Consider the following 27701-nt stretch of genomic DNA (forward strand, 5'->3'; position numbering starts at 1 on the left):
GTGCAGGTGGCAGAGGTGGTCAGCGCCATGAGCAACGGTGTGTGGACCGGCCAGCAGTGCCGTAAAAAATTGCACAACATCCTCAGGGCGGCAAGTGTGAATAGGCAGCTCCATACCCTTGCACCAACCCCCGTCCCTCACACCTGTAACCTGACCCCCCCACCCCACGAGGAGGGTGGCAGAATCCCCACCCTGAAATGAACGAGAAACGACAGCACCTGTTAATCCTCCCGGTATCCTGAGAAGCAATGATCTGTTTTTAACTGAAAAACACTCCCTAAACATTGATCTCTATTTTGTGAGAATAAACTAAATTTGTCACAACAGACTGGTGTCAGGTCACGATCCCTTGCACAAAGAAATCTCGCACAGGTGTAGGACAAATGAAAGTCTTTCTTGAGGGAAGAGGGCGAAACAAGAACCGAAAGAACTTCCGCGGAGAATCTCTCAGAAACATTCCAGAGCACTTAACTTTCATTGGACAGCTGCTGTGGTCATGTGGACAAATACTGATTGAACCTTATGCGCATGACGATTCCATCTGAGGCGAGGTGATCAATCTCCAATTATTTTGATTTTGGGGGGGATTTAATTTGGGTAATTTGCTGACCTATGCATTGATGCTGGCTTTCTCTTATTAGAGATTATTTTAGAAAACAATACATCATATAATGAATATTCTTTAATCAGAAAACATGGAACTGAGAAATAAATGGATTAATATAAAATGAAATACGCACAATTTCCGACTGCAACGTTTATTAGCAATTTAGCAAACAAACTTTTCAGTAACACAAATACTTTGGGATATCCGTGTGCACACATTTTCCTGCTGGAATTCACCAAAACACTATTGGATGAAAGCATTACTTAATATGGAGCATTGCAGTTTACTACTTAACTAAGAACGCAAGATACCAGAATACCCTCTGAAGCGTCTTGGAGGCCTAATGACCCATAATGTGCCTCTTGGTGTTTTCTGATTGTTTAAACAGGATAATGTAACATTTTGGGGCAAAGATACAGATAAGCAACCCAAAACTAGAGGCCAAAATAGCGAACACCTCCACGGCCACAGCATACTTCCCAGGAGAACTAATGTAGGCTGGAATGAAAGTAACCCACACGGCACAAAAGATAAGCATACTAAAAGTGATGTGTTTCGCTTCATTAAAATTGTTGGGAAGTTGGCGAGCTAGAAAGGCGGCCAGGAAACACACGCAAGACAATACTCCAATGTAACCCAGAGCACAGTAAAAGTTTATTGCAGAACCTACGTTGCATTCGAAAATGATTCTGTTTTTTGCGTAAGCGCTGTTCTTTCGAGGATAGGGAGGTAAAGTGCTCAGCCAGACTGTGCAGATTAAGCACTGCACCATTGTAAGAAAGGCAACAGTGAGCCGCTGTTGCGTCGGGCCAAACCATTTCATCATATTGTGGTTGGGAAACTTTGCATTGAACGCCATCACCACGACAACCGTTTTGCTCAAAACACACGATATGCAGAGGACAAAGATGACAGCGAAAGCTGTGTGGCGTAAAATGCAAGACCAGACCGAGGGCTCTCCAATGAACGCGATTGAACATAGAAAGCACAAGGTTAACGCCACAAGGAGGAGGAAACTTAATTCGGAATTATTGGCTTTAACAACTGGAGTGTCTTTGTAAAAATAGAATGTGGAAAATACCCCCATCGTGATACAGGCTCCAAACAGTGCCACAGCGAGCAGAATAATTCCCATGGTCTCTCCAAAGGAAAGGAATTCGATTTCCTTCAGCACGCACCGATCTCTCTCCTGATTGGACCTGTATTCCAGAGGACATTTGATACAATTTGTAGCATCTGAACAAAAAGAAACCGGATTTAAAAGAACATTCGTATCAAATAATATTTTTTTCAAGTGTCACCGGTACATTATGCCATACTAATATATTGATACTCATGGAGTCTCCGAATTTTCTCTCTCTATTTTACCGGAAAAGACACAAAGAACTTGCATTTCTAAAAACTCAATTCACAAATTCAGAACATCCCATTGAAGACAGTGAAGTATCACACAGGATCTCAGAGTTGCCAGACTACAGAAGGAGGCTACGGTAGCACAGTGGTTAGCACTGTTGCTTCACAGTGCCAGGGTCCCAGGTTCGATTCTCGGCTTGGGTCACTGTCTGTGCGGAGGCTGCACGTTCTCCCCGTGTCTGCGTGGGTTCCCTCGGGTGCTCCAGTTTCCTCCCACAAGTCCCGAAAGATGTGCTGTTAGGTGAATTGGACATTCTGAATTCTCCCTCTGTGTACCCGAACAGGTGCTGGAGTGTGGCGACTAGGTGATTTTCGCAGTAACTTCATTGCAGTGTTAATGTAAGCCTACTTGTGACGCTAATGACGATTATTATTCTGCCCATCACATTTGTGCCAGCTCTCCGAATGAACAATTCACTTTGTGCCATTCCCACTTTCTCCCTGGTAACCCTGAACAATATCACAATTTAATTCCTCTTTGAATGCTTCAAGTGAACCTGCCTCCACCACACTCCCAGTCAATGCATTTCAGACCTTAACCACATGCCGCCTGAAATGTTTTTCCTCTCCTCGCTTTGGTTCCTTTTGCCAATTGTTTAACATCTGGGCTATCTCCTTCTTCACCCTCTCAAAAGTGGGAACAATCTCGCACCATCTGCTCTGCCCTGACCCCTCATGATTTTCGCGACCACAATCAAATCTCCGCTCAGGTCTTATTTTCTCGATGGAAAGCGATTTCTCACTTCTCCAATCTGTTCTGTAAATAGTTTTGAAGTGTTGCCACCGCTGACCTGTGCGAAACGCAACAGCCCCTTTGCGCTCAGCAGAAATAATACCATCATTAGCAGATAACACGTTTTGGGTTTTGGATGAAGAATAAACATTGAGCAGAACGACCCCTCTGGAGCAAATAACCACACCCAACATTCTACTGACATCGGCAGTGGAGTACACCCTCATTTCTGCTCTGAAGCGTCAGCCTATTGCTCTCAAGCTGCAGAATGTCTTTTGATTGGTTTGATGTCGCGATTAAAATAGACCACACTGGAATGTTTTTTTTAATTCATTGCAGTCTGTGCCAGCTCTTATTGCCCATCCCTAATTGCCCTTGAGGTGGCAGTTAAGAGTCAACCACATTGCTGTCGATCTGGTGTCACATGTAGGCCAGACCAGGTAAGGATGGTAGATCTCCTTCCCCCAGTGAACCAGATGTGTTTTTATAACAATGGTTTCATGGTCATCATTAGACTTTTAATTCCAGATTTTAATTGATTTCAAATTTCACTATCTGCAGTGGTGGAATTTGAATCTGGGTCCCCAGAGCATTAGTCTGGGTGTCTGGTTACTATTCCAATGACAATACCACTATGTCACCACCTTCCCTCCTTCAGCAATGCATTCACACAGAGCATCCCACGGAATAAGCTGAAGATCCTTATTACCAGTGGTGTTGCTAATTTCACCCTCTGGGCACGGTAAACAATCGAAACAACACTTTGGTTCTCCGTTCCTTGTTGCCTTCCTTTTGCCGGGGGTGCAGCTCTCAGAACAAACCGCCTTTGGAGCCTGAAGAAAAGATAATGCGCTGCAATCACAAATTCAAGTATCCACCCGTCACAGGAAAACACACATCATTTTTGTTATCATATTGATATTTATATGACTTTCAAACAGAAACACGATAATAATCTTCTAAAATTAAACTTAGCTTCTAATGCGGCTGCATTCCGTCTTTGATTTTATGTTCATTTGGTTATCGATTATGGGGTCATTGTTGTCCTCTTTATCGAAGAACATTATTGTCCCTAATTTGGGCTTTTTAAAAATCATCTTTGATGTGAAAGTTTACTCACGTTTCGGATAAAGGATACCATTTACCACTTGGGTGTTCTAATATATCCAGTCTGACTTTCATTCAATATTCTGGCATTAACTTATTCAATTGTCTTGCAGTATCATTGGTGTTACATATAACACATTAATATGACAGCAAAAGAAAATCTGGTTTATGTCTACGTGGTTATGTTTTCATCTCTGTGTCGTACGTACCCTTTCCCTCACCGCTATCCCTCCACCAGCAAAACCATAATCCATGCTGTTATCGCCCGATGGCTTGCCTTTGGTAAAGTTCTCTTGGATCACCCCTCCTTCCTGCTCATAAATTACAAGTAATTCAGAATCACAGAATTATAACCATGCAGATAGAGGCCATTGGGCCTACCTGCTCTTGGAATTCTGAGGGCATTGTTGTTGCTATGAGTGTAATAAAACATGCCAATGAAAGCTAAATTAGTTGACCGGTCTTCAGCTGAATTTGTAGATTCCTCCCTTTTTGTAGGAAAGATGGGATAATACTCAAGGTCAGGTACGTGAGTGCTTGGATGAGCTATTGATGAGGGTACGGAGCGTTTTTTTTGCGACAGGAGTGCTGTCTACCCAAGGAGACAGGGAACGTGGTGGCGTAGAGGTATTAAAGTGGGATGCGTAATCCCATTTAAAGCTCTGGTGACACCTGTTCAAATCCCAACACATCAGCTGGTGGGATTTCAATTCAATCAATAGAAATCTGGAATTGCAATGTAGCCAGGAATGGCATGCCATGAAACTAACATTGATGGTGTAAGACACATCTTGTTCACTAATGTCCTTTGGTGAATGACATCTACCATCCTTACCTGGTCTGAAATGGCCGTGCAAACCACCCAGTTCAAGGACAACCAGCAATTTATAGCCGTCAGCGATACGCATCCGATCAAGAATAAATGTAGGAATATCGTAAAATTGCAAAGCCATTGAGGCTGCAGCAGGGTAGCATAGTGGTTAGCACTGTTGCTTCACAGCTCCAGGGTCCTGGGTTCGATTCCAGCTTGGGTCACTGTCTGTGCTGAGTCGGCATGTTCTCCCAATGTCTGCATGGGTTTCCTCCGGGTGCTCCAGTTTCCTCCCACAAGTCCCGAAAGACATGCTTGTTAGGTGAATTGGACATTCTGAATTCTCCCTCGGTGCACATGAAGAGGCGCCGGAATGTGGCGACCAGGGAATTTTCACAGTAACTTAATTGCAGTGTTAATGTAAGCTTACTTGTGACAATAATAAAGATTATGATTATGGTTCTACAGACACAACCTTCTTCTAAGCTGTATCATTGTATGAATCTTAGAACTTTTCCAATATTTTTCGATACCTTAGTTATACCATAGTGTGCTTCCCAATTTATTTTGCCAAATCCAGAACGCTACCTTGGACCTCTGTTTGTCACTGTTATTGTGAGAACCTCAACCAATTTGGGAATTGCTCTCAAAAGAGTTTAGTTTAGTATTTTTCTGTGAGGTTGTGTACTCTGTATTTAAATTGTCTTCATCGATCATTGGGGTAATATTAATTTTATAATATAAACCATCAAGCAACATTATGCCATTGTACAGGCTTCTGTTCCTGATTTACTACAGCCGTCAATAGAAGACACTGAAAATCTTTTTGCTTGCGTTATTAAGTGTTATTAAGTTTTAAAATATCAGATGAAAGGGCAGCACGGTGGCACAGTGGGTTAGCCCTGCTGCCTCATGGCGCCGAGGTCCCAGGTTCGATCCTGGCTCTGGGTTACTGTCCGTGTAGAGTTTGCACATTCTCCCCGTGTTCACATAGGTTTTGCCCCCAGAACCCAAAGATATGCAGGCTAGGTGGATTGGCCACCCTAACTTGCCCCTTAATTGGAAAACATTAATTGGGTACTCTAAATGTTAAAAAACTATATCAGATAAAGTTTCAGTTGAATTACAAAATGGTTAACTCAGAATAATGCACTCATTGATTTGAGTCATACTGTATATTTTTAACCTTTCTGGGAGCAAGGAGCACAAATTACATCCTACTACTCTTTGCAGACTCCCTCTGCATTTCGCAATGAAGTCTTACCATAATTTGACCCCCACTCCATACCATTGCCTCTTCATTTATCAGAAATTCTTGACCTGCAGGAGCGGATCCATCATAATGCCCAACATCTACAATTTCAGTCTCACCAAGGGCATTTGTCTGCCAGTTTATAATGTCATAGGTGGGGACTGGATCCCCATTTTCATCAAAATTCACCTTTTCTCCCATCTTGGTGATGAAATTTAATGTTTTCATGTGATGCAGAAGCTAGAAAGGCAAAAAGAAGAGAAGAAAAATCCATGCAAAAATGTAGCATCTTATTGTGCAATAATAATAATAATAAAGGATTAGTTGGTAATCTAGTTGCCAGATGACCCTTGGGAATGAGTGACCATAATATGATCGCATTCTTTATCAAGTTGGATAGTGAGATTCCAAAAGTTGTTTATTCCTATTTGGCGCAAGAGTAGAAAGGAAATTGTGGCCAAACCATGGCTTACAAGCAAAATTAGCGATAATATTAGATCAAAGAAGAAGCACAGAAATTGTCAAGAAAAAGCAATAGCCTTGAGGATGGGAGCAGTTTAAAATCTAGCTAAATTGGACTGAGGAATTGATTAAGGAGGGGGAAATAGGGAATGAAAGTAAACTTGAGGTGCCATAAAAACTGATGGTAACATTTTCTATAGGCATGTAAAAAGAAACCGATTGAGAAAAATGAAGGGCCCCTTCCTGTCAGAAACGGGGCAATTCATAATGAGGAACAAAGAAATGGCTGATAAACTAAATTCGTACTTGGCTTCCATCTTCACAAAGGAAGACATGTATTGGAAGCTCTGAGTAGCACAAGTTTTAGAGAGGAGCTGAAGAAAATCAGTTTTAGGAGAGAAATGGTTTTTCGGGAGATTAATGGGATTGAAGGTGGATAAATCTCCAGGGCCTGATAATCTTCATCCCAGATTATTTAAGGAAGTGACCCCAGATATAGTTGATCCATTGGTGGTCATTTTCAAAATTCTTTGGACTCTGGAATGGTTCCTGAAGACTGGAGCATAGTTGACGGAAGCCAGTATTTAAAAAGAGAAGTCGAGAGAAAACAGGGAACCATAGACAATGAGCCTAATGACTGTAGTAGGGAAGTGGCTAGAGTCCATTATCAGGCATTGGGTAGCACAGCATTTGGAATGCCGTGGTATAACCAGATGAAGTCGACATGGATTTACAAAAGGGTAATGCTTGACAAATCTACTAGAATTCTTTGAAGATGTAACTAGCAGAGGTGACTAGAGAGAACTGGTGGATATCATTTATTTAGACTTTCAAAGGTTTTCAACAAGATCTCACATAGCAAATTACTATGTAAGGTTAAAATGCATGGGATTCTGGGCAATGTCTTGAGATGGATAGAAAACTGGTTAGCAGAGAAGAAACAAAGAGTTGGAATAAATGGGTCTTTTTCCAATTGGCAGGTAGTGACCAGTGGGTACTGCAGATATCTGTGCTAGGACCCCAACTGTTCACATTATATATTACTGATTTTGACGATGGAAATAAATGTATCATCGCCAAATTGGCAGCTGATGCAAAGTGGGGTGGGTGGGTGAGCTGTGAGAAGGATGTAGAGATGCTTCAATATGATTTTGACAGGCTGAGCGAGTGGGCATATGGATAGTAGATGCAGTATAATGTGGATGAATATGAGATTATCCACTTCAGTCGCAAAAATAGGAAGGCAGATTATTATTTGAATGTGTGTAAATTGAGAGTGGCAGATATTCAGCGAGACCTTGGTGCCCTGATGCATCAGTCACTAAAGGAATGCAGGTAGGTACAGCAGGTAGTAAAGAAGGCAAATGGTATACTGTCCTTCATAGTGAGATGATTTGAGTATAGGAACAGAGATGTTTTACTGCAATTCTATCGGATATTGGGTGAGACCACACTTGGCGTAATGTGTGCAGTTCTACTGTTCTTACCTGAGGAAGTGATTAAGAAGGAATTAAATATTCATCTTGGGGCTAAAGGGATCAAGGGATATGGAGGGAAGGCGAGATCTGGGTATTGAAGGTATTGAATTTGATAATCAGCCATGATCATAATGGCGGAGCAGGCTCGAAGGGCCGAATGGCCGGCTCCCTCATTTATTTTCTGTGTATGTTTCCAAGTCTGTGCATAGACCCAGGTGCTCCCAAAATGCTTCAAAGAAAAATTGAATGTTGTAATGCACTCACTGTTGTAATGCACTAATGCAGTCACTGTTGTAACGCACTCACTGCTGTCATGCACTTGCTGTTATAATGCAGTCACTGTTGTAATGCACTCTGTGTTGTAATGCACTCAATGCTATAAGAACAAAGTAAAGTACAGTACAGGAACTTCACTTCGACTCTCCAAGCCTGTGCCGATCATGAAACCCTAACTAAAAAAAAAACCTTCTGCCCTTATTTGGTCCATATCGCTGTTTCCTTCCTATTCATGTACCTATCCAGATGCCTCTTAAATGTTGCTAATGTGCCCGCTCCCACCACATTGGCAGCGCATTCCAGGCACCCACCACTCTCTACGTGAAAACCTTACCCCTCAAATCTCCCTTAAACTTTCCCCCTCTCACCTTGAACCTATGCCCCTTGTCATTGACACTTCCACTCTTGGAAAAAACCCTGACTATCCACCCTGTCTCTGCCTCTCATAATTTTGTCAACCTATATCAGGTCTCCCCTCAGCCTCCATTTTTCCAGTGAAAACAATCCTAGTTTATTCAACCTCACCTCATAGCCAACACCCCCGAGACCAGGCAACATCCTGGCGATCCTTCTTTGCACTCTCTCCAAAGCTTCCACATCCTTCTGATAATATGGTGACCAGAACTGCACGCAATACTCCAAATACGGCCCAACGAACATTTTATATAGCTGCAACATGATTACCCAACTCCTGTACTCAATGCCCCAGCTGATGAAGGCAAGGATGCCATGTGCCTTCTTAATCACCTTGACCGCCTGTATTGCCACTTTTAGGGAACTGTAGACCTGCACGCCTATATCCCTCTGTATGTTGACTTTGCTAAAGTTTCTGCAATTTCTTTGCTATACTGCAATCAATGTTGTAATACACTCGCCGATGTAATGTACTCGCTGTTGTAATGCACCCAATGTTGTCATGCACTCGCTGTTGTAATGCACTCACTGTTGTCATGCCCTCGCTGTTGTAACGTAGTCACTGTTGTAATGCACCCAATGTTGTCATGCCCTCGCTGTGTAATGCACTCACTGTTGTCATGGCCTCGCTGTTGTAACGTAGTCACTGTTGTAATGCACCCAATGTTGTCATGCCCTCGCTGTGTAATGCACTCACTGTTGTCATGCCCTCGCTGTTGTAACGTAGTCACTGTTGTAATGCACCCAATGTTGTCATGCCCTCGCTGTGTAATGCACTCACTGTTGTAATGCACTCACTGTTGTAATGCACTCACTGTTGTCATGCCCTCGCTGTTGTAACATAGTCACTGTTGTAATGCACCCAATGTTGTCATGCCCTCGCTGTGTAATGCACTCACTGTTGTAATGCACTCACTGTTGTCATGCCCTCGCTGTCGTAATGCCCTCGCTGTTGTAATGCACTCACTGTTGTAATGCACTCACTGTTGTCATGCCCTCGCTGCCGTAATGCCCTCGCTGTTGTAATGCACTCACTGTTGTAATGCACTCACTGTTGTAATGCACCCAATGTTGTCATGCCCTCGCTGTGTAATGCACTCACTGTTGTAATGCACTCACTGTTGTAATGCACTCACTGCTGTCATGCCCTCGCTGTTGTCATGCCCTCGCTGTTGTAATGCACTCACTGTTGTCATGCCCTCGCTGTTGTAATGCCCTCGCTGTTGTAATGCACTCACTGTTGTACTGCAGTTAATGATATAATGCACTCGCTGTTTAATGCACTAACGGTTGTCATGCACTAAATGTTGTAATGTAATGCACTCACTGTTGCAATGCATAATGCAGTCACGATTGTAATGCAGGAAAGGCTGTATTTACGCACAGCAAGTTGTCACAAGGAGCAATGTGAGATTGTTGTTTTGACTGATACTGGTTGAGGGGTGAAAATTAAACTCCACGTGGAGGATTTATCTGCCCCACTTCCGCCGCGTGTTTCTCGGCGGCGCGACGTTCGCTGGCGGCGGGATTCTATCTTCCCGCCGGTTGTCAATGGAACTTTCCATTGAAGTCACCCCAGGCCGCCGGGAAACCCGCGGGCGGGGGACAGCTGCCAGCGGGAACAGAAAATTCCAACGGCCGGGACCTGCTGCTGGAAAACTGGACGGCGCCCTCAGAATGGCACCGAACTACCTGGGTAGAGTTTACGCGAAAGTCTTTGATATTCAGCTTGAATCCGCAATCTCCTAACTCCAGAGCCACGACTGATACGTGAACATAAAGGTTACCACGTAAATCTACAGCAAACGTTCAATGTACACAATTAACAAACTAAAACCCGAATGTTGGTTTCTATTGACCACGGATATATGTTCAGCTGCTGTTAACGATTCTACACATTTCATACCTGCCACGGTTCAAAGTTCAGATCATTTGTGCAACTGTTATTGGAAAACAGTTCCGTTCTACTTTTGCACGACAGCATATTGTGGAGAGCATGAGCGATGGCATAAGTTGCTTTGTACACATTGTATTCCACTCGGTACTGTGATACATCGGTCAATGAATTATGCACTGTCTGCAAATCCTCTCTTCCTGTGCATTCATGAATCCCCGGGTCGCTTGTTTTGTTTCCTCTGTTGTTAAAGATACAGCCGAACGTCGTTTCCCAAAACTCCTTCACTAAAAGGTTTCCTGGATACAGAGAAGGGTGGACTTGCATCAAGAACTGCTTCAGCCCTCGGATATCCACTTTGCGGATCGCAATCCCAATGGTGCCAGAGAGGAATCGTTTACTTTCTTCGGCTGGCACCACTAAGGTGGCAGCCCACGCCTCGCTTCCTATCCACTGTATGCCCGTCACGTTTTGCCGTATTATCTCTTTGATTAATACCTCCATGTCAGACTGCGCGAGAAAGGCGAGCACGACTTTTGTGGATGAGTTCTTTATAGTCGCGATAGTTTTTCGCAATTTGTCCCTTGAGTAAATTGCATGAAATGTCTCCGAAAAGGCAATGCAGACGCCTAATTGTTGCACAGCCTCTGTGAAAGCCTGCATTCCGAAGTTCCCATAGTCATCATCACTTCTAACAGTCCCGATCCATGTCCATGCGAAATGTTTCACAAGCTGGGCTAAGGCTTTGGCTTGGAAGTAATCACTTGGGATCGTTCGGAAAAATGACGGATATTTCTTTCTGTTGCTCAGACACTCACAGGTCGAAAGGTAACTGACCTGAGAAGGGAAACAGTCACAAGTCTTACAACACCAGGTTATCGTCCAACAGGTTTGTTTCGAATCACTAGCTTTCGGAGAGTAGCTCCTTCATCAGGTGAATGGGGGGAAAAGACAAATGAATATCTATTTATCCATTTGATACAGGGTCAGGTTGGCTCTATGGGGGAGGCATGGTGCTTTTGTCACTGGAGTAGTAACCCAGAGCCCCAGCGCACAAGATTTGGGGACCCGGGTTCAGATCCCACCATGGGCAGGTGGTGCAATTTGAATTCAATAAAAAAAGAAATCTGAAATTAAAGGTCATTAAAGAAAATTAAATTCACGATTGTTGTAAAAAAAAACCATCCGTTTCACTAATGTATTTTAGGGAAGGAAATCTGTCCCCCTGACTCCAATCTGACTCCAGATCCACAACAATGTGTTGACTCTCAAATGCCCTTTGAATGGGAGGGCAGTTGGGGATGGGCAATTAATGCTGGTCCAGCCAGCAATAGGCACATTCCCTGAGCCAATATATTTAAAAATCATTTTCGATTGTTTCCCCCCCCCCCCCCCCCCCAGCAAAACTACCAGTCATGCTCCCGCCAAGCAGTATGTCATCATTGCGTCACTTACCACAGTCTCACCATGTACCCCACAGATAAACCTAGTCACATAATGTACAAATACACAGTGGGAAAAAATCAGTAGGAAATCCAAAGTTTAATTGTCTCCCGAGGCACCTGAATCCGAGCTCTATGTTTCCCTCTATTTCATACACATTGGCTGCCGATGTACCATTTATCATAGAATCATAGAATTTACAGTGCAGAAGGAGACCATTCGGCCCATCGAGTCTGTACCCGCCTTTGGAAAGAGAACCCTACTTAAGCCCACACCTCCACCCTATTCACATAACCCAATTCCCCCACCTAACTGTTTTGGTTACTAAGGAGCAACGTAGCATGGCCAATCCACCTAAGCTGCACATCTTTCGTGACTTGTGGGAGGAAACTGGAGCACTCGGAGGAAACTCATGCGGACACGGGGAGAATGTGCAGACTCCGCAAAACAGTGACCCAAGCCAGGAATCAAACCTGGGACCCTGGAACTGTGAAACAACGGTGCTAACCACTGTGCTACTGTGCCGCCCTTTTACCAGATAAACTCCAAAATGCTAAAACCCCAACAGTACCTCAGCTGCTCCATCCCATTTACCTCTCAGCACTAAAACACTCCGACTCACTCCAAAAGGTGTGTCTCTGGGCACTGGGAAGTAGCTGGGAGATATTCAGGAGGCGACCAGAGGCACGGTTCAATGGATAGGCTTTGAGGGGGTGAGAAATCCATCACTGAGTCAAGATGGCTGACCCTTTGCAGGATGTCAACGTTATATTTTGTCGCATTATTCAAAAGAGTAATACCAAAAATGTATTTTATAAATATTTTAATGGAGTAAATTAAATAATTATTGTGTTGCAAAAATAATAAATATTGAACTTGAATTAAATATTGCCATGAATCCATTATCTCATTGTATTTAAATGAATGCGATAGTAAACGCTGGGACGATTCTAGAGTCATAGAATCATAGAAGATTACAGCATGAATAAGGCCCTTCGGCCCAACATGTCCATGCCATCCAGTTTATACCACTGAGCTAGTCCCAATTACTTGCATTTAGCCCATATACATCTATACCCATCGTACCCATATAACTGTCTAAATGCTTTTCAAAGACAAAATTCTACCCGCCTCTACTTGCGTCTCGCAGCTTATTCCAGACACTCAACACCTTCTGTGTGAAAAAATTGCCCATCTGGACCCATTTGTATCTTTCCCCTCTCACCTTAAACCTATGCCCTCTAGTTTTAGACTCCCCTACCTTTGGGAAAAGGTGTTGACTACCGTATCTATGCTCCTCATTATTTAATGGACCTCTATAAGATCACCGCAAAGCCTCCTACGCCCCAAGGAAAAAAGTCCGAGTCTATCCAGCCTCTCCTTATAAGTCACGATAGCACCCTAGTAAATCTTTTCTGCACTCTTTCTAGTCCAATAATATCCTTTCTATAATAGGGTGACCAGAACTGTACACAGTATTCCAAGTGTGGGCATTTTCTTGTTTTAGTCCCTGTGCACTGACTATGGCAGTAGTGTAACAAATGGCTTACCATGGGGATCCTGAAAATGCCGATGAGAGTGGCTATTGCTAAAGACTGCGATGACCCGGAATCACCAACAACAGCGGAGATCAGGGGTGTCCTTTTACAGGGATTGTTCTGTGACATATCTTGGCGTCCGTTCAAAAATTCAAATGCTGCTTTCAGTGATAAACTCGGCGTGGTGCATGCGTCGTAAATCCGATACCCCAGTGTAACATCGGGAAGCAGAGTTGAATCCTGGTTTATTTCGTCAATGGCGAATATCATGGTGAGAGCAAAACGGAAAAACCTGAACCAGAATCTGCGGGAATATATTTTGGACAATTTGTATAAATAAGTAAATATCTGCAGGAACCGATTTCACAGTTGTTGATGTTGGCGTTAGCTAATAAGCTTGCTTATTACGGCGACTGTCGTTCAGAGAGGTTCCCAACTGAAGTTCGACTGAATTTCGCACCGTCCGCAAATCGCCAGTCCGCCAATTTCCTCCTCCAACATTGCTTTCCGTGGGCTGGAAATGTTGGAGTGGCGAGCGGAGAGGCGCGAAATTCCCACCTCCGTTGGGAAACCTCGGTTTCGTTCCTCCAGCTTGGCAGAGGCGCATCGAGTTTCCGATTAATTCCGTCCACGGAATGAATATATTGAAGCTGATGGGACGGGCACACCACAACATATCACAACAAATAGTGGGCAGAATTTCAACAAATTGGTAACAACTGGCAACAAATTGGCAATAAATAACACAGAAGAGCAAAACGCAGTTAATCACATGTCCCCAGCATTCTATTAAGCTAAGAGTGGAAAATATCATTCCTATATTAAAATGCAAGATATTGCTTCACATTACACACACAACGTGGAATTGAAACCTGACAAACAGGAATTCTGTATCTTTGACCTAAAGTGGTAATATCTTTATCCCTGCTTCAAAAATGAACATTACAGAGGTCTCAAACAAGCAAGATTATTCGTCCCTCGCCAATTTCAAATGGATATCGGGAACTGGGGCTTCCGAAGGGAAACAGTGTTTCAGAGCAATTAATCTATTTTCACAAATCATAAGAGCTACAGTGGTTAGCACTGTTGCTTCACAGCTCCAGGGTCCCAGGTTCGATTCCCGGCTTGGGTCACAGTCTGTGCGAGGTCTGCACGTTCTCCCCGTGTCTGCGTGGGTTTCCACCGGGTGCTCCGGTTTCCTCCCACAAGTACCGAAAGACGTGGGGCTGGATTCTCTGGTCACCGACGAGAGTCGTGAACACCGCCCAGTCCATCACACGAACCTGCCTCCCAATCATTGACTCCATCTACACCTCCCGCTGCCTGGGGAAAGCGGGCAGCAGAATCAAAGATCCCCCCCACCCGGCTTACTCACTCTTCCAACTTCTTCCATTGGGCAGGAGATACAGAAGTCTGAGAACACGCATGAACTGACTCAAAAACAGCTTCTTCCCCACAGTCACCAGACTCCTAAATGACCCTCTTATGGACTGACCTCATTAACACTACACCCTGTATGCTTCATCCGATGCCAGTGCTTATGTAGTTACATTGTATATGTTGTGTTGCCCTATTATGTATTTTCTTTTATTCCCTTTTCTTCCCATTTAGTTAATGATCTGTTGAGCTGCTCGCAGAAAAATACTTTTCACTGTACCTCAGTACACGTGACAATAAACAAATCCAATCCAATCCAATCCAAATAGCGTTCGGCGATCGGCCAGCGAATCCCCGTTTGCACCAATATCGGGGGTGGCACCGCTTTTGCGATGCTCCAATGACTTGACTTGCAAATGGCATACTGGAAGAGTACGCTGCACGCCATATGGATGGCCTCAGGGCTTCACCTGAAGCCCTCCCCCTGATGCTCCACCCCAGATGGGCCCAGTTCCCGATGGCGTGGGTCACTTATCCTTTTTTTTGTGAACCTGGTGTGGCGACTGCGGACTGAGTCCAGAGCCGCCACAGTCTGGGGGGGAGGGGGAGCCTTGCTGCGGGCAGGGGGCTTTGGCGGGGCACTAATGGGGGATGGTGAGGAAGTTGCGAGGGGGGTTACTGGGGGACAGTATGTGGCAGGCCGGGTTTGCGTGCGGCCGGCGCCATGTTACATGATGCGGCCGCTGCAGGCTGCTGCCATGCACCTGCGTGGCCACGGAACCGGTAATTCTCTGGCTGTATCCGCAGCTAAAGATGGGGCTTAACGCTGCATGGCTGTTAGCTCCCCACCAGACGGAGGATCAGTGCAGCTTTTGCACTGTTTTTTCTGGCGTAAACCGCCACTGTTTCCCCGCCGGCGGCAGCACTTAGTCTGCAAATTGGAGAATCCAGCCTCTGGGGCGAAATTCTCCGACCCCCCCGCCAGGTCAGAGAATCGCCGGGGGCTGGCGTGAATCCCGCCCCCGCCGGTTGCCGAAGTCTCCGGCACCGGAGATTCGGCGGGGGCGGGCATCGCGCCGCGCCGGTTGGCGGGCCCCCCCGCGCGATTCTCCGGCCCAGATGGGCCAAAGTCCCGCCGCTAAAATGCCTGTCCCGCCGGCGTAAATTAAACCACCTACCTTACCGGTGGGACAAGGCGGCACGGGCAGGCTCCGGGGTCCTGGGGGGGGGGGGGGGGGCGCAGGGCGATCTGGCCCCGGGGGGTGCCCCCATGGTGGCCTGGCCCGCGATCAGGGCCCACCGATCCGCGGGCGGGCCTGTGCCGTGGAGGCACTCTTTCTCTTCCGCCTCCGCCACGGTCTCCACCATGGCGGAGGCAGAAGAGACTCCCTCCACTGCGCATGCGTGGGAAACTGTCAGCGGCCGATGAAGCTCCCGCGCATGTGCCGCCCGGAGATGTCATTTCCGCGCCAGCTGGCGTGGCACCAAAGACCTTTTCCGCCAGCTGGCGGGGCGGAAATTCCTCCGGCGCCGGCCTAGCCCCTTAAGGTTGGGGCTCGGCCCCCAAAGATGTGGAGCATTCCGCACCTTTGGGGCGGCGCGATGCCCGTCTGATTTGCGCCATTTTGGGCGCCAGTCGGCGGCCATCGCGCCGTTTCCTGAGAATTTTGCCCCTGATGTTAGGTAATTGGACATTCTGAATTCTCCCTCTGTGTACACGGACAGGCGCCCGGAATGTGGCGACTTGGGGCTTTTCACAATAACTTAATTGCAGTGTTAATGTAAGCCTACTTGTGACAATAATAAAGATTATCATTATTAATATGTCAGTAAAGTCGATCATTTGTTTCACAATCTATCATTTCTAATTGACATTTGAAGAAATTTAAAATCTGAAATTACTTCCCACTTCGAAACGGTTCTCAACAGCTTGCGACCCGAAAGCTGCAGAGTAAGAATGTATTTGAAAACAAACATTTTTAAAATTAGTCGGAAACGTTTACAAACTTTGTGCAGGTCAAAGATTGCGGCTGGATTTTAAATGTCAGGTCCCGGTGATTCACTTCGGCGTGTACACGGAAAATTCCGCCCAGGATGATATCTCCGTCTTTAGACAGGTTCAGCAAATCATCGGCCCCCCAGCGTTCGCAGGACGCTTCATCCGTGGCGTGGGCTGGGAAGAAACGAAATAAAGACAGCGCCCAAAACAACTGGGGATACATTACTAACATCCTCCGCCGCATTAAACAAGTGTTGTCACTTCACTCATTTTATACTGAATCACAGTCCAAGCCTTTAGCTGAAATTGATCTGATTTTCCGCAGGCAAATCCCCACAAGAAATCACAACATCCCTTTCGTCTATTTGAGACAAAGGGCGACGCGTTAAACCAAAAAGTAAAAGATCACGTCAGCAGGGGCAATTTTAGCAAACCGACCTCCCCAAAGACCAACTTTGGCACCTGAGCCAGATTTCGCAAAATTAACCATGTTCACTTCGACGCAGAGTCAATGAACATCTTTTTATCTTCTTTTTCAAATGACATAGCACACCTATGCGGTTTGTGGTATGGATCTATGTGGATATGTGGTTACCAATGATTGCTTAAAAGTAAATCCGATACAAGTGACAATCAATTTTACGAGGGAAGGAAGACAAGCTCCATCTGATATGTCCAAAAGGTTAGGTCGGGTTACTTGGTTACTGGGTTACGGGGATAGGGTGGCAAGCCTGGACTTAAGTAGCGTGCTCTTTCCAAGGGCCGGTGCAGAATCGATGGGCCGAATGGTCTCCTTCTGCACTGCAAATTCTACAATTCGATGATTCTATGAGGTATCAGACATAGGAATGTTATGTAATTTTACAACATGGGGTGTCACGGTAGCACAGCGATTAGCACTGCTGCACACCGGGCAGCAGGGTAGCATTGTGGATAGCACAATTGCTTCAGAGCTTCAGGGTCCTCGGTTCGATTGCGGCTTGGGTCCCTGTCAGTGTTGGGTGGGGTTGCTGGGTTATGGGGATAAGGTGGAGGTGTTGACCGTGGGTAGGGTGCTCTTTCCAAGAGCTGGTGCAGATTCAATGGGCCGAATGGCCTCCTTCTGCACTGTAAATTCTATGATTTTTTTTTTGAAATATATTTTATTAAAGTTTTTCGATCAAAAATAATTTTCCATTTTTACAACTTTCGAACAAAATGTACATTGACCGTTATTTAAACAATATATTAAACTAACAACAAGTGCAGAAAAAGAACAAGAAAAGAGAAATGATAATACTGAAAAAATAAATACAAACAACTAGCATGGAAAGAAAGAAAAGAACAAAAAACCCAAACACCGAATACACCCCCCCCTCCCCCCTGGGTTGCTGCTGCTGTCTTTCCTATTTTCCCTGATCGCTCTGCGAGATAGTCAAGGAACGGTTGCCACCGCATGGTGAACCCTTGAGCCGAACCTCTTAGTGCGTATTTTATTCGCTCCAATTTTATAAACCCTGCCATGTCGTTTATCCAGGCCTCCACGCCCGGGGGTTTAGCTTCTTTCCACATAAGTAGAATCCTTCACCGGCTGAGCTGCAGACACTGCGATGCATCAAGGAGAGGGGCAGTCACCTGGACACATTGTTCCAGTGGGCTGTAAGTAAGTTTAATTTTGATATATGTTTACAATTAGTTTGTAGTTTAGATAGGGCATTAGCCAAAAAATGAACATATGTTAATCATGGTTAATCATGGTTTAATGATGAATTCTGGGACATTAGCTCATCACATGACTTGGTCTTAGCACCATACTCAAACTTGACAAGAGAGAAAGTACATTGCACCCTTAAGCCAGTGATGCGAGACATCAAGTTTGAATAATTACAGGTGTGGAATCATTCACCTCCCCAACTATTAAAATTTTCAGCTGCATTCTCAAAATTTAAAGACCTATTGTGACTAGCAAAACAAACCCTCAACATTCAGCCTTGTGCATTGAATTAATTCTGTTTTAATAAGTCACTTTATTTCACAGTATGTAACTATCTTTGATTCTGCAAGTTTAGAATTAAGTTCTGTAATTGGCTTTTGCAACTCTTTCAAATTTTAATATCTGTTAGTTGAATATGTTATGTTATATTTAGCACACCAATCACTTTTAAACATTGATTTTATATGTATTTTGTACAGACTTTGTGTAATTTCTGTAACGCTGAAAGTTTTGTAAAGTTATTCTGTATTTTTATTTGACTTATAACAAGCACTCCTTTCCTCGAATTCTACCTTTCCGTGGTGGAGCAGCTTGAAAGTTCTGTTGATACCAAGGCCAATGTTGTCAGGTGTCTGAAACTCCTGGCAAGGTGACCCATGACAGTACGATTGGGGGGGGGGGGGGGGAGGGGCTACCAGACAAAGCACAATCTAAAACAAGTCATCACTGGTGGATCAGGCAGAACATCATAGTATGGTATCAATGGCTGTGGTGGCAGATGAAGGCTGCAGCAGTAGTGAGCTCCCATTCCTTGAGGTTCCCTTGCCTCGGGAACTGAACCTTTGCTCTGTCAAGGACTGTGTGCCTGCATACCCACATTAAAGGATGTCCCGCACTGTGGTGGTATGTATTAGGGGTATTACGGTACCCTGTGATGCCGAGAGGCTATTGGTGGACAGACGCTGGGTCCCGATTTGATCAGCCGCTTACTGGCTCCACCCAGTAAGGCGGAGTATAAGAGCCCGGTTTCTCCCAGCAGCCGCATTCTGGAACTGTGCTGCTGGGGAACAAGTCAGCGTAATAAAGGCATCGATTGACTCCATCTCTTCTTGTCTTGTGAGTGATTGATCGTGCAACACGTACCAAACATCTCCTAGAGCAAACCACCACATTCCCTTGGCTTTACCAAGATGGCGCCGGAGCGAGGCGACTCTCTGCGAGCTCTCCCCAACAGATCCACTTTTTACTTAACTTATACTCGTTCTAATCTTTTAAAAATTAATTCTAAAACTAACATTATTACTAACCTCTCTCTTTTATCTTCTCTTACAGGCTTGAACATCCTCGGAGGCCCGTGGAGATCTTTTGACCCTACCCAACCTGACCTCCATGACCTGGAAGTGGATTGGGCCTAAACCGGAAGTGAAGCCCCGACCTCGATTTGGAGCCGACCCGGATCTCGGAGCTCCCAACCCAGCCTAACTACCGACGCCAGTCCCCAGAGCTCCCGATCCGACGCTTGATGGCAAGACCCGGCCCAACGCGACCCCCAGAGATCCTGCCCAGCGACCCGACCCGGAAAGGCCCGCACAACAACCCGACCTACCTGGCAAAAGAACAAAGAAATGTACAGCACAGGAACAGGCCCTTCGGCCCTCCAAGCCCGTGCCAACCATACTGCCCGACTAAACTACAATCTTCTACACTTCCTGGGTCCGTATCCTTCTATTCCCATCCTATTCATATATTTGTCAAGATGCCCCTTAAATGTCCCTATCGTCCCTGCTTCCACTACCTCCTCCGGTAGTGAGTTCCAGGCACCCACTACCCTCTGCGTAAAAAACTTGCCTCGTACATCTACTCTAAACCTTGCCCCTCTCACCTTAAACCTATGCCCCCTAGTAATTGACCCCTCTACCCTGGGGAAAAGCCTCTGACTATCCACTCTGTCTATGCCCCTCATAATTTTGTATACCTCTATCAGGTCGCCCCTCAACCTCCTTCGTTCCAGTGAGAACAAACCGAGTTTATTCAATCGCTCCTCATAGCTTATGCCCTCCATACCAGGCAACATTCTGGTAAATCTCTTCTGCACCCTCTCTAAAGCCTCCACATCCTTCTGGTAGTGTGGCGACCAGAATTGAACACTATACTCCAAGTGTGGCCTAACTAAGGTTCTATACAGCTGCAACATGACTTGCCAATTCTTATACTCAATGCCCCGGCCAATGAAGGCAAGCATGCCGTATGCCTTCTTGACTACCTTCTCCACCTGTGTTGCCCCTTTCAATGACCTGTGGACCTGTACTCCTAGATCTCTTTGACTTTCAATACTCTTGAGGGTTCTACCATTCACTGTATATTCCCTACCTGCATTAGCCCTTCCTTTGATTGGAAGAAAGGAAAATCCACGTGGAGGCCCGACCGGGCCTACTTCAAGATCCGACCCCAGGAGCGCTCAGGGAGGGAACAGACCATGGGACCCAGTGCAACCACCCTCAGGAAGCCCCTGCCCATGACCCAGGACTTCTGAAACGGCAGAGACCCCGCGCGAGGACCCAAATGCGCTGCAAGGTATTCCCGCGCCTGCAGAACGCCGGGACTGATCCGGATCGCAAACATGCCACCCGAGCAACCCCTCTACCTCAACCAGTGCCCAGGACCCTGCCAGACGTGATCCCAGATACGTAAACAGCGCCCTGGTCCCCGCCAGCGCCCTGGACCCTGCCAGACGCAACCACCTACCTTCCACAAGAGCTGACATCTGCCATCGGATCCCAGGACCATCCAGCAGCAGCCGCCGACCGAGCAAGCAAGGGAAACGTGGCGGTCTGCAGGTTAGACTGAAGCAACGCGGTTTCAAGACCCCTCTCCCCAACATACTCACAAGCAGAAACTCAAGCGGGAGAATCCAGATAAGAAGGTTGTGCAGTGCTGGTCCGAGGAGACAGAAGAGCTCTTAGGTGACTGCTTAGAGACAGTGGACTGGTCCATATTTAAGAACTCAGCGACCAACTTAAATGAGTCTGCCACCACCTTCACAGACTTCATCAGCAAATGTGTGGATGACTGCGTGCCAAAGAAAGCAGTATGTACGTTCCCCAACCGGAAACCATGGCTCAATAGCGAGATTGACTCCCTACTGAAGGACAGATCTGAGGCGTTCAAGACTGACGAACCTGACCTATACAAGAAATCCAGGTACGACCTCCGCAAAGCCATCCGAGATGCCAAGAGAGAATATCAAACCAAGCTAGAGTCACAGATAGACTCTCAGCGGTTGTGGCAAGGACTAAACAACATAACGGGCTACAAAGCAAAGCCAAACAGTATCTCTGGCAGCAGCGCACCCCTCCCCGATGAACTCAATGCATTCTATGCCCGGTTCGAGCAGGTAACCAACAATCCGCTGGCGAGTGCCCCAGCAGCCCATAATGCACCTATACCCACCATCACAGCTTCCGAAGTCAGATTGGCCTTCCTGGAAGTGAACCCTCGGAAGGCGACGGGCCCGGACGGGATCCCTGGTCGTGCACTCAGAGCCTGCGTGAACCAGCTATCAGAGGTATTCGCGGACATCTTTAACCTGTCCCTACTCCACTCCGAGGTCCCCACCTGCTTCAAGAAGACCACCATCATACCGGTACCAAAGAAGAACCAGACAACGTGCTTCAATGACTACCATCCAGTGGCCCTGACTTCAGTCGTAATGAAGTGCTTCGAGAGGTTGATCATGAAGCGCATCACCTCCATACTCCCAGAATGCCTTGATCCACTGTAATTCACATACCGCTACAACCGGTCCACATCAGATGCCATTTCCCTGGCCCTACACTCATCCCTAGAGCATCTCGAAAACAAGGACTCCTACATCAGACTCCTATTTATTGACTACAGCTCCGCCTTCAACACCTTCAACATAATCCCAGCCAAGCTCATATCAAAGCTCCAAAACCTAGGACTTGGCTCCCCACTCTGCAACTGGATCCTCGATTTTCTGACCAACAGACCACAATCAGTAAGAATGAACAACAACACCTCCTCCACAATAGTCCTCAACACCGGGGCCCCGCAAGGCTGCGTACTTAGCCCCCTACTCTACTCCCTGTACACACATGACTGTGTGGCAAAACTTGGTTCCAACTCCATCTACAAGTTTGCTGACGATACAACCATAGTGGACCGGATCTCGAATAATGACGAGTCAGAATACAGGCGGGAGATAGAGAACCTAGTGGAGTGGTGTAGCGACAACAATCTCTCCCTCAATGCCAGCAAAACTAAAGAGCTGGTCATTGACTTCAGGAAGCAAAGTACTGTACACACCCCTGTCAGCATCAATGGGGCCGAGGTGAAGATGGTTAGCAGTTTCAAATTCCTAGGGGTGCACATCTCCATAAATCTGTCCTGGTCCACCCACATCGATGCTACCACCAAGAAAGCACAACAGTGCCTATACTTCCTCAGGAAACTAAGGAAATTCGGCATGTCCACATTAACCCTTACCAACTTTTACAGATGCACCATAGAAAGCATCCTATCGGGCTGCATCACAGCCTGGTATGGCAACTGCTCGGCCCAGGACCGCAAGAAACTTCAGAGAGTCGTGAACACCGCCCAGTCCATCACACGAACCCGCCTCCCATCCATTGACTCCATCTACACCTCCCGCATCCTGGGGAAAGCGGGCAGCATAATCCAAGATCCCTCTCACCCGGCTTACTCACTCTTCCAACTTCTTCCATCGGGCAGGAGATACAGAAGCCTGAGAACACGCACGAACAGACTCAAAAACAGCTTCTTCCCGACTGTCACCTGGCTCCTAAATGACCCTCTTATGGACTGATCTCATTAACACTACACCCTGTATGCTTCATCCGATGCCAGTGCTTATGTAGTTACATTGTATATGTTGTTATGCCCTATTATGTATTTTCTTTTATTCCCTTTTCTTCCCATGTATTTAATGATCTGTTGAGCTGCTCGCAGGAAAATACTTTTCATTGTACCTCGGTACACGTGACAATAAACAAATCCAATCCAATCCACAGACAAGCCCTGCGGTGATTGGAGAGACGTGAATTGGACAAGACCATGAGATCTGGAAGTCCCTAGCTTCAGACTGGCACATAGACAGTGGCATTTGATTCAGTCATCCAGCTCTTGGAATGGAGCTGGCAAACGTTTTGACAGATTTCTTCATGACAACGCAGCCCTCTTCAGGATCTACTCTGGTCACTCTGGTTTACTTGTCAAGAACAAGCTTCCAATTGGTGTGGACATCATCTACAGGGTGGACAGAAAACCTTTCAACCTCAACCTTTGAAATGGAAGAAGAAAACAACACTGACATCACTCGTGGGACTTCAGTACATGGATGACATCACCCTCTCCACTCTCACAGAAGAGAATCTCCAAGCCATGCTTGACATATGCAGGAGCATACCAACGAACCAGTCTCAGTCTCAACCTTAAGAAGACTCAAGACCTTTACCACCCACCCCAGGGTAAGATCTGGTCTTTCCCTCCATCAAGGTCACTGGAGAAATCCTATGAATTGTGGAACATTTCCCCATACCTGGGATGCCATCTCTCACCTAAGACATTGACTGCGGAGAGCCAACATCATATCCAATCCATGGGCACCTCTTTTGGATGGCAAAGGAGCACAGTCTTTGACAGTCATGATGTTCGAGCTGACACCAAAATCCTCGTGTACAAGGCTGTCGTCCTCCCGACTCTTGCATATATCTCAGAAACGTGGTCTACATATACAACCAGCTCAAGGCCCTGGAGAGATACCATCAACGATGTCTGAAACGGATTCTCCAGATCAGCTTGGAGGACAGGCGTATCTCTGCAACCCAATAACCCACCTAATCTTTTGGACACTATGGAGCAATTTAACATGGCCAATGCACCTCACCTGCACATATTTGGACTGTGGGAGGAAACCGGAGCACCAGGAGGAAACCCACACAGACATGGGGAAAAAGTGCATTCTTCACACAGATAGTCACCCGAGGCTGGAATTGAACCCGGGACCCTGGAGCTGCGAGGCAGCATTGCTAACCACTGTGCCACCCATAAATCTCTGTGGAAGGTTTAGAAAGCTTCCCAAAGATACTTGAAAACCAAAAGGCAAATGGAAGAGAAGAACTTACAACAAACACCATCATTGGGGAAAGATATTTGGAACTATTTTAACTAAAGGTGAGCAAGATGCCATGAACAGATGGTTTGCATTCAAGGTGCTTAAAATGAGTGCAGAAATAATTGATGAATTGTGTAAAATCTTCCCAAATTCCTTAGATTATGTGAGGGTTAGAAACAGGTAATGTATCATCTTCATTCAAGAAAGGAGGGAGATAGAGGCAGGAATCTACAGCAGCAGCCTAACATCTATCATTGAGATATTGCTAGTATCCATTAGTAATGAAGTAATTGCAGGTTATTTAGAAAATCCTAACGTGATCAGGCAGAGTCAACAAGGATTTGTGAAATGGGAATCACATTCAACAAATTTATTAGAATTTTATTTTTAGAAAATATTTTATTGAGGCATTTCTAATTTTAAATTTTTCAACAACAGCATCCAACAGAGACAGAACCCACAACAAAATAACACTTAAACTTTATTCAAGTTTTTTAAGGAAGTAACACGCAAGGCGGATAAAGGAGAACCTGTACGTGTGGCACACTTAGATTTCCAAAATGTATTTGATAAGGTTCATAGAATCATAGAATTTACAGTGCAGAAGGAGGCCATTCAGCCCATCGAGTCTGCACCGGCCCTCGGAAAGAGCATCCTACTTAAGCCGACACCTCCACCCTATCCCCGTAACCTAGTAACCCCACCTAACCTTTAGCATGGCCAATCCACCTAATCTCCACATCTTTGGACTATGGGAGGAAACTGGAGCACCCAGAGGAAACCCACGCAGACATGGGGAAAACGTGCAGATTCCGCACAGACAGTGGCCCAAGCCGGGAATTGAACCTAGGACAATGCTAACCACCGTGCTGCCCTTGTTATACAAGATAAGAGAACATAGAGTATGGTGTAACATATTAGCATGGATAGCCAACAGAAAGCAGAGAGTAGGAATGTATGGCTCTTTTTCATATTGGCAAGCTGTATCCAGTGAAGTGGCATGGGGTTAGTGATGGGGTCTCAACTGCTTACAATCTACATCAATGACCTGGATGAAGTGACTGAATACGTGGTAGTTAGATTTGTTGATAGCACGTAGATGGGAGGAAAGCAAATTATCAAGGGGAGGCAGAGAGTCTGCAAAGCAGTATAGATAGGTGAACTGAGTGGGAAAATTTGCTGATGGAGTATAATGTGGGAAAATGTGAGGTTTTAGGAGGAAGAACATGAAAGCAGAGAGGAGGTACAGAGGGATCTGGGTGTCCTAATACATGAATCACAAGAAATTAGTATGCAGGCACAGCAAATTATTGGAAAGTTACCATGCTGACGTGGAAATATGTTGCGATTCCCTCCCTGATTGCGCTGTGCGTGTATCTACACCATATGGATTGCAGCGGTCCAAGATGGCAGCTCAGTGCCACCTTTTCAAGTGCAATTAGGGATGGGCAATAAATACTGGTCAAGACCATTGATGCCCATAACCTGTAAATGAATGAAAGACAAATGGAATGTTGGTATTTATTGTCAGCGGAAATGGAACATTAAAGTAGGGACAATTTACTGGAGCTGCAAAGGGCCTTAATAAGACCACATCTGGATTACGGTTTATTGGGTTAGAAGCAGTTCAGAGAAGATCCATTCAACTCATTACTCGGATGAAGGACTTATTGTATATAGAAAGGTTGAACAGGTTGGATTCATTCCCAATGGAGTTTAGAGCAATGGTCGTATTGTAACATACAAGGTCTTGAGTTAACTTGATAATGTGAATAAAGGGAAGATAATTCTTATTTTGGGGAGACTAGAACTAGGAGACAGAATGTAATAATTAGAGGTCTCTCTTTTAAGATGGAGATGAGGAGGAATTTTTCTTCCGGAGGATCTTAGTGTGTGAAATTATGTTCCCAGGAAACCAGTGGAGGTTGGGACATTGAATCAAGGCTGAGTTAGATTGATTTTTGATAAACAGGGAATCATGGGGGGGGGGGGGGGGGGGGGGGCAGACAGGAAAGTGGCGTTGAGCCCATAACCAAATCAAACATGATCGGATTGAATGGCGACGCAGACTCGATAGGCCAAATGGACTACTCATGCTGCGATGCACTCCAAACTCCACAACCCCCATCTGCCTACCCCCCACCCCTTCCCAACTGCATAAGGTCATAAATGGCGATGTTCATAGATGACTGTAAAATGTTCAGTAATATGACTCCTCAGATACTGAAGCAGTTCATGTCCAAATGCAGGGATACCTGGACAATATTCAGGTTTGGGCTGACAAATGGCAAGTAACATTTGCACCACACAAGTGCCAGACAATGATCATCTCCAACAAGAGATGATCTAACCATCACCACTTGACTGTCAATGGCATTCCCATCACTGAATCCCCGACTATAAAATTCCTGGGGGTTACCATTGACCAGAGACTAGCCATATAAATATGATTGTGTCAAAATCCTGAGAATCCCTCCCTAACAGCACTGTGGGTGTAACTGTACCTCAGGAACTGCTAGGATTCAAGAAGGCAGCTCACCACCAACTTCTGAAGGGTTTCTAGGGATGAGCAATAAATGCTGGCCTAACAAGCGACGTCCAGATCCCGTAAAATGAATATAATATAAAAACAACAAAAAACAGGACTACTCACCCCTCGACCAGATTACTCACACCCGACTACCACCCCAAATCCTCCAACCCAGCCAACAACCCCTGACTACCCACCCTCTGACCCGACTACCCATTCCCCAACTACCCACGCCCTCAACTATCCATGCCCCAATCCGACTATCCAAGTATACGTTTTTAGTTAAGACAGAAACGATAGCTGGTCCTAATCCTGATTCCTGGTAGACATCAGTTTATTCTCATATTCTCTCTGGCCCTTAGCCAATACTGTAGCTATACTGTCACTGCCCACTTAATCTCATTGGCTTCCTTTTTTCTGTATTGTGAAAGACACTATGAACAACATTGATGGCAGTATCATCAGGAAACCTTTATATTGCTTCATGAAATAACTGAATAAAACTAGTCAACAAAATTTG

At 45.7% G+C, this 27701-nt stretch overlaps 1 protein-coding gene across 1 annotated transcript; it reads right to left on the minus strand.

The window, feature by feature from the left end:
- Nucleotides 1-893: 893 nt before the first annotated feature.
- LOC140389473 (extracellular calcium-sensing receptor-like) lies at nt 894-13725 on the minus strand. The gene is given in 5 exon segments (XM_072473604.1): nt 894-1843; nt 3463-3586; nt 5936-6163; nt 10460-11284; nt 13441-13725. Coding segments are annotated over 5 exon segments (2385 nt in total). The 5' UTR covers nt 13699-13725.
- Nucleotides 13726-27701: the final 13976 nt, after the last annotated feature.

The sequence above is a fragment of the Scyliorhinus torazame genome, chromosome 14 (assembly GCF_047496885.1).
Source record: "Scyliorhinus torazame isolate Kashiwa2021f chromosome 14, sScyTor2.1, whole genome shotgun sequence".
Taxonomy (NCBI): domain Eukaryota; kingdom Metazoa; phylum Chordata; class Chondrichthyes; order Carcharhiniformes; family Scyliorhinidae; genus Scyliorhinus; species Scyliorhinus torazame.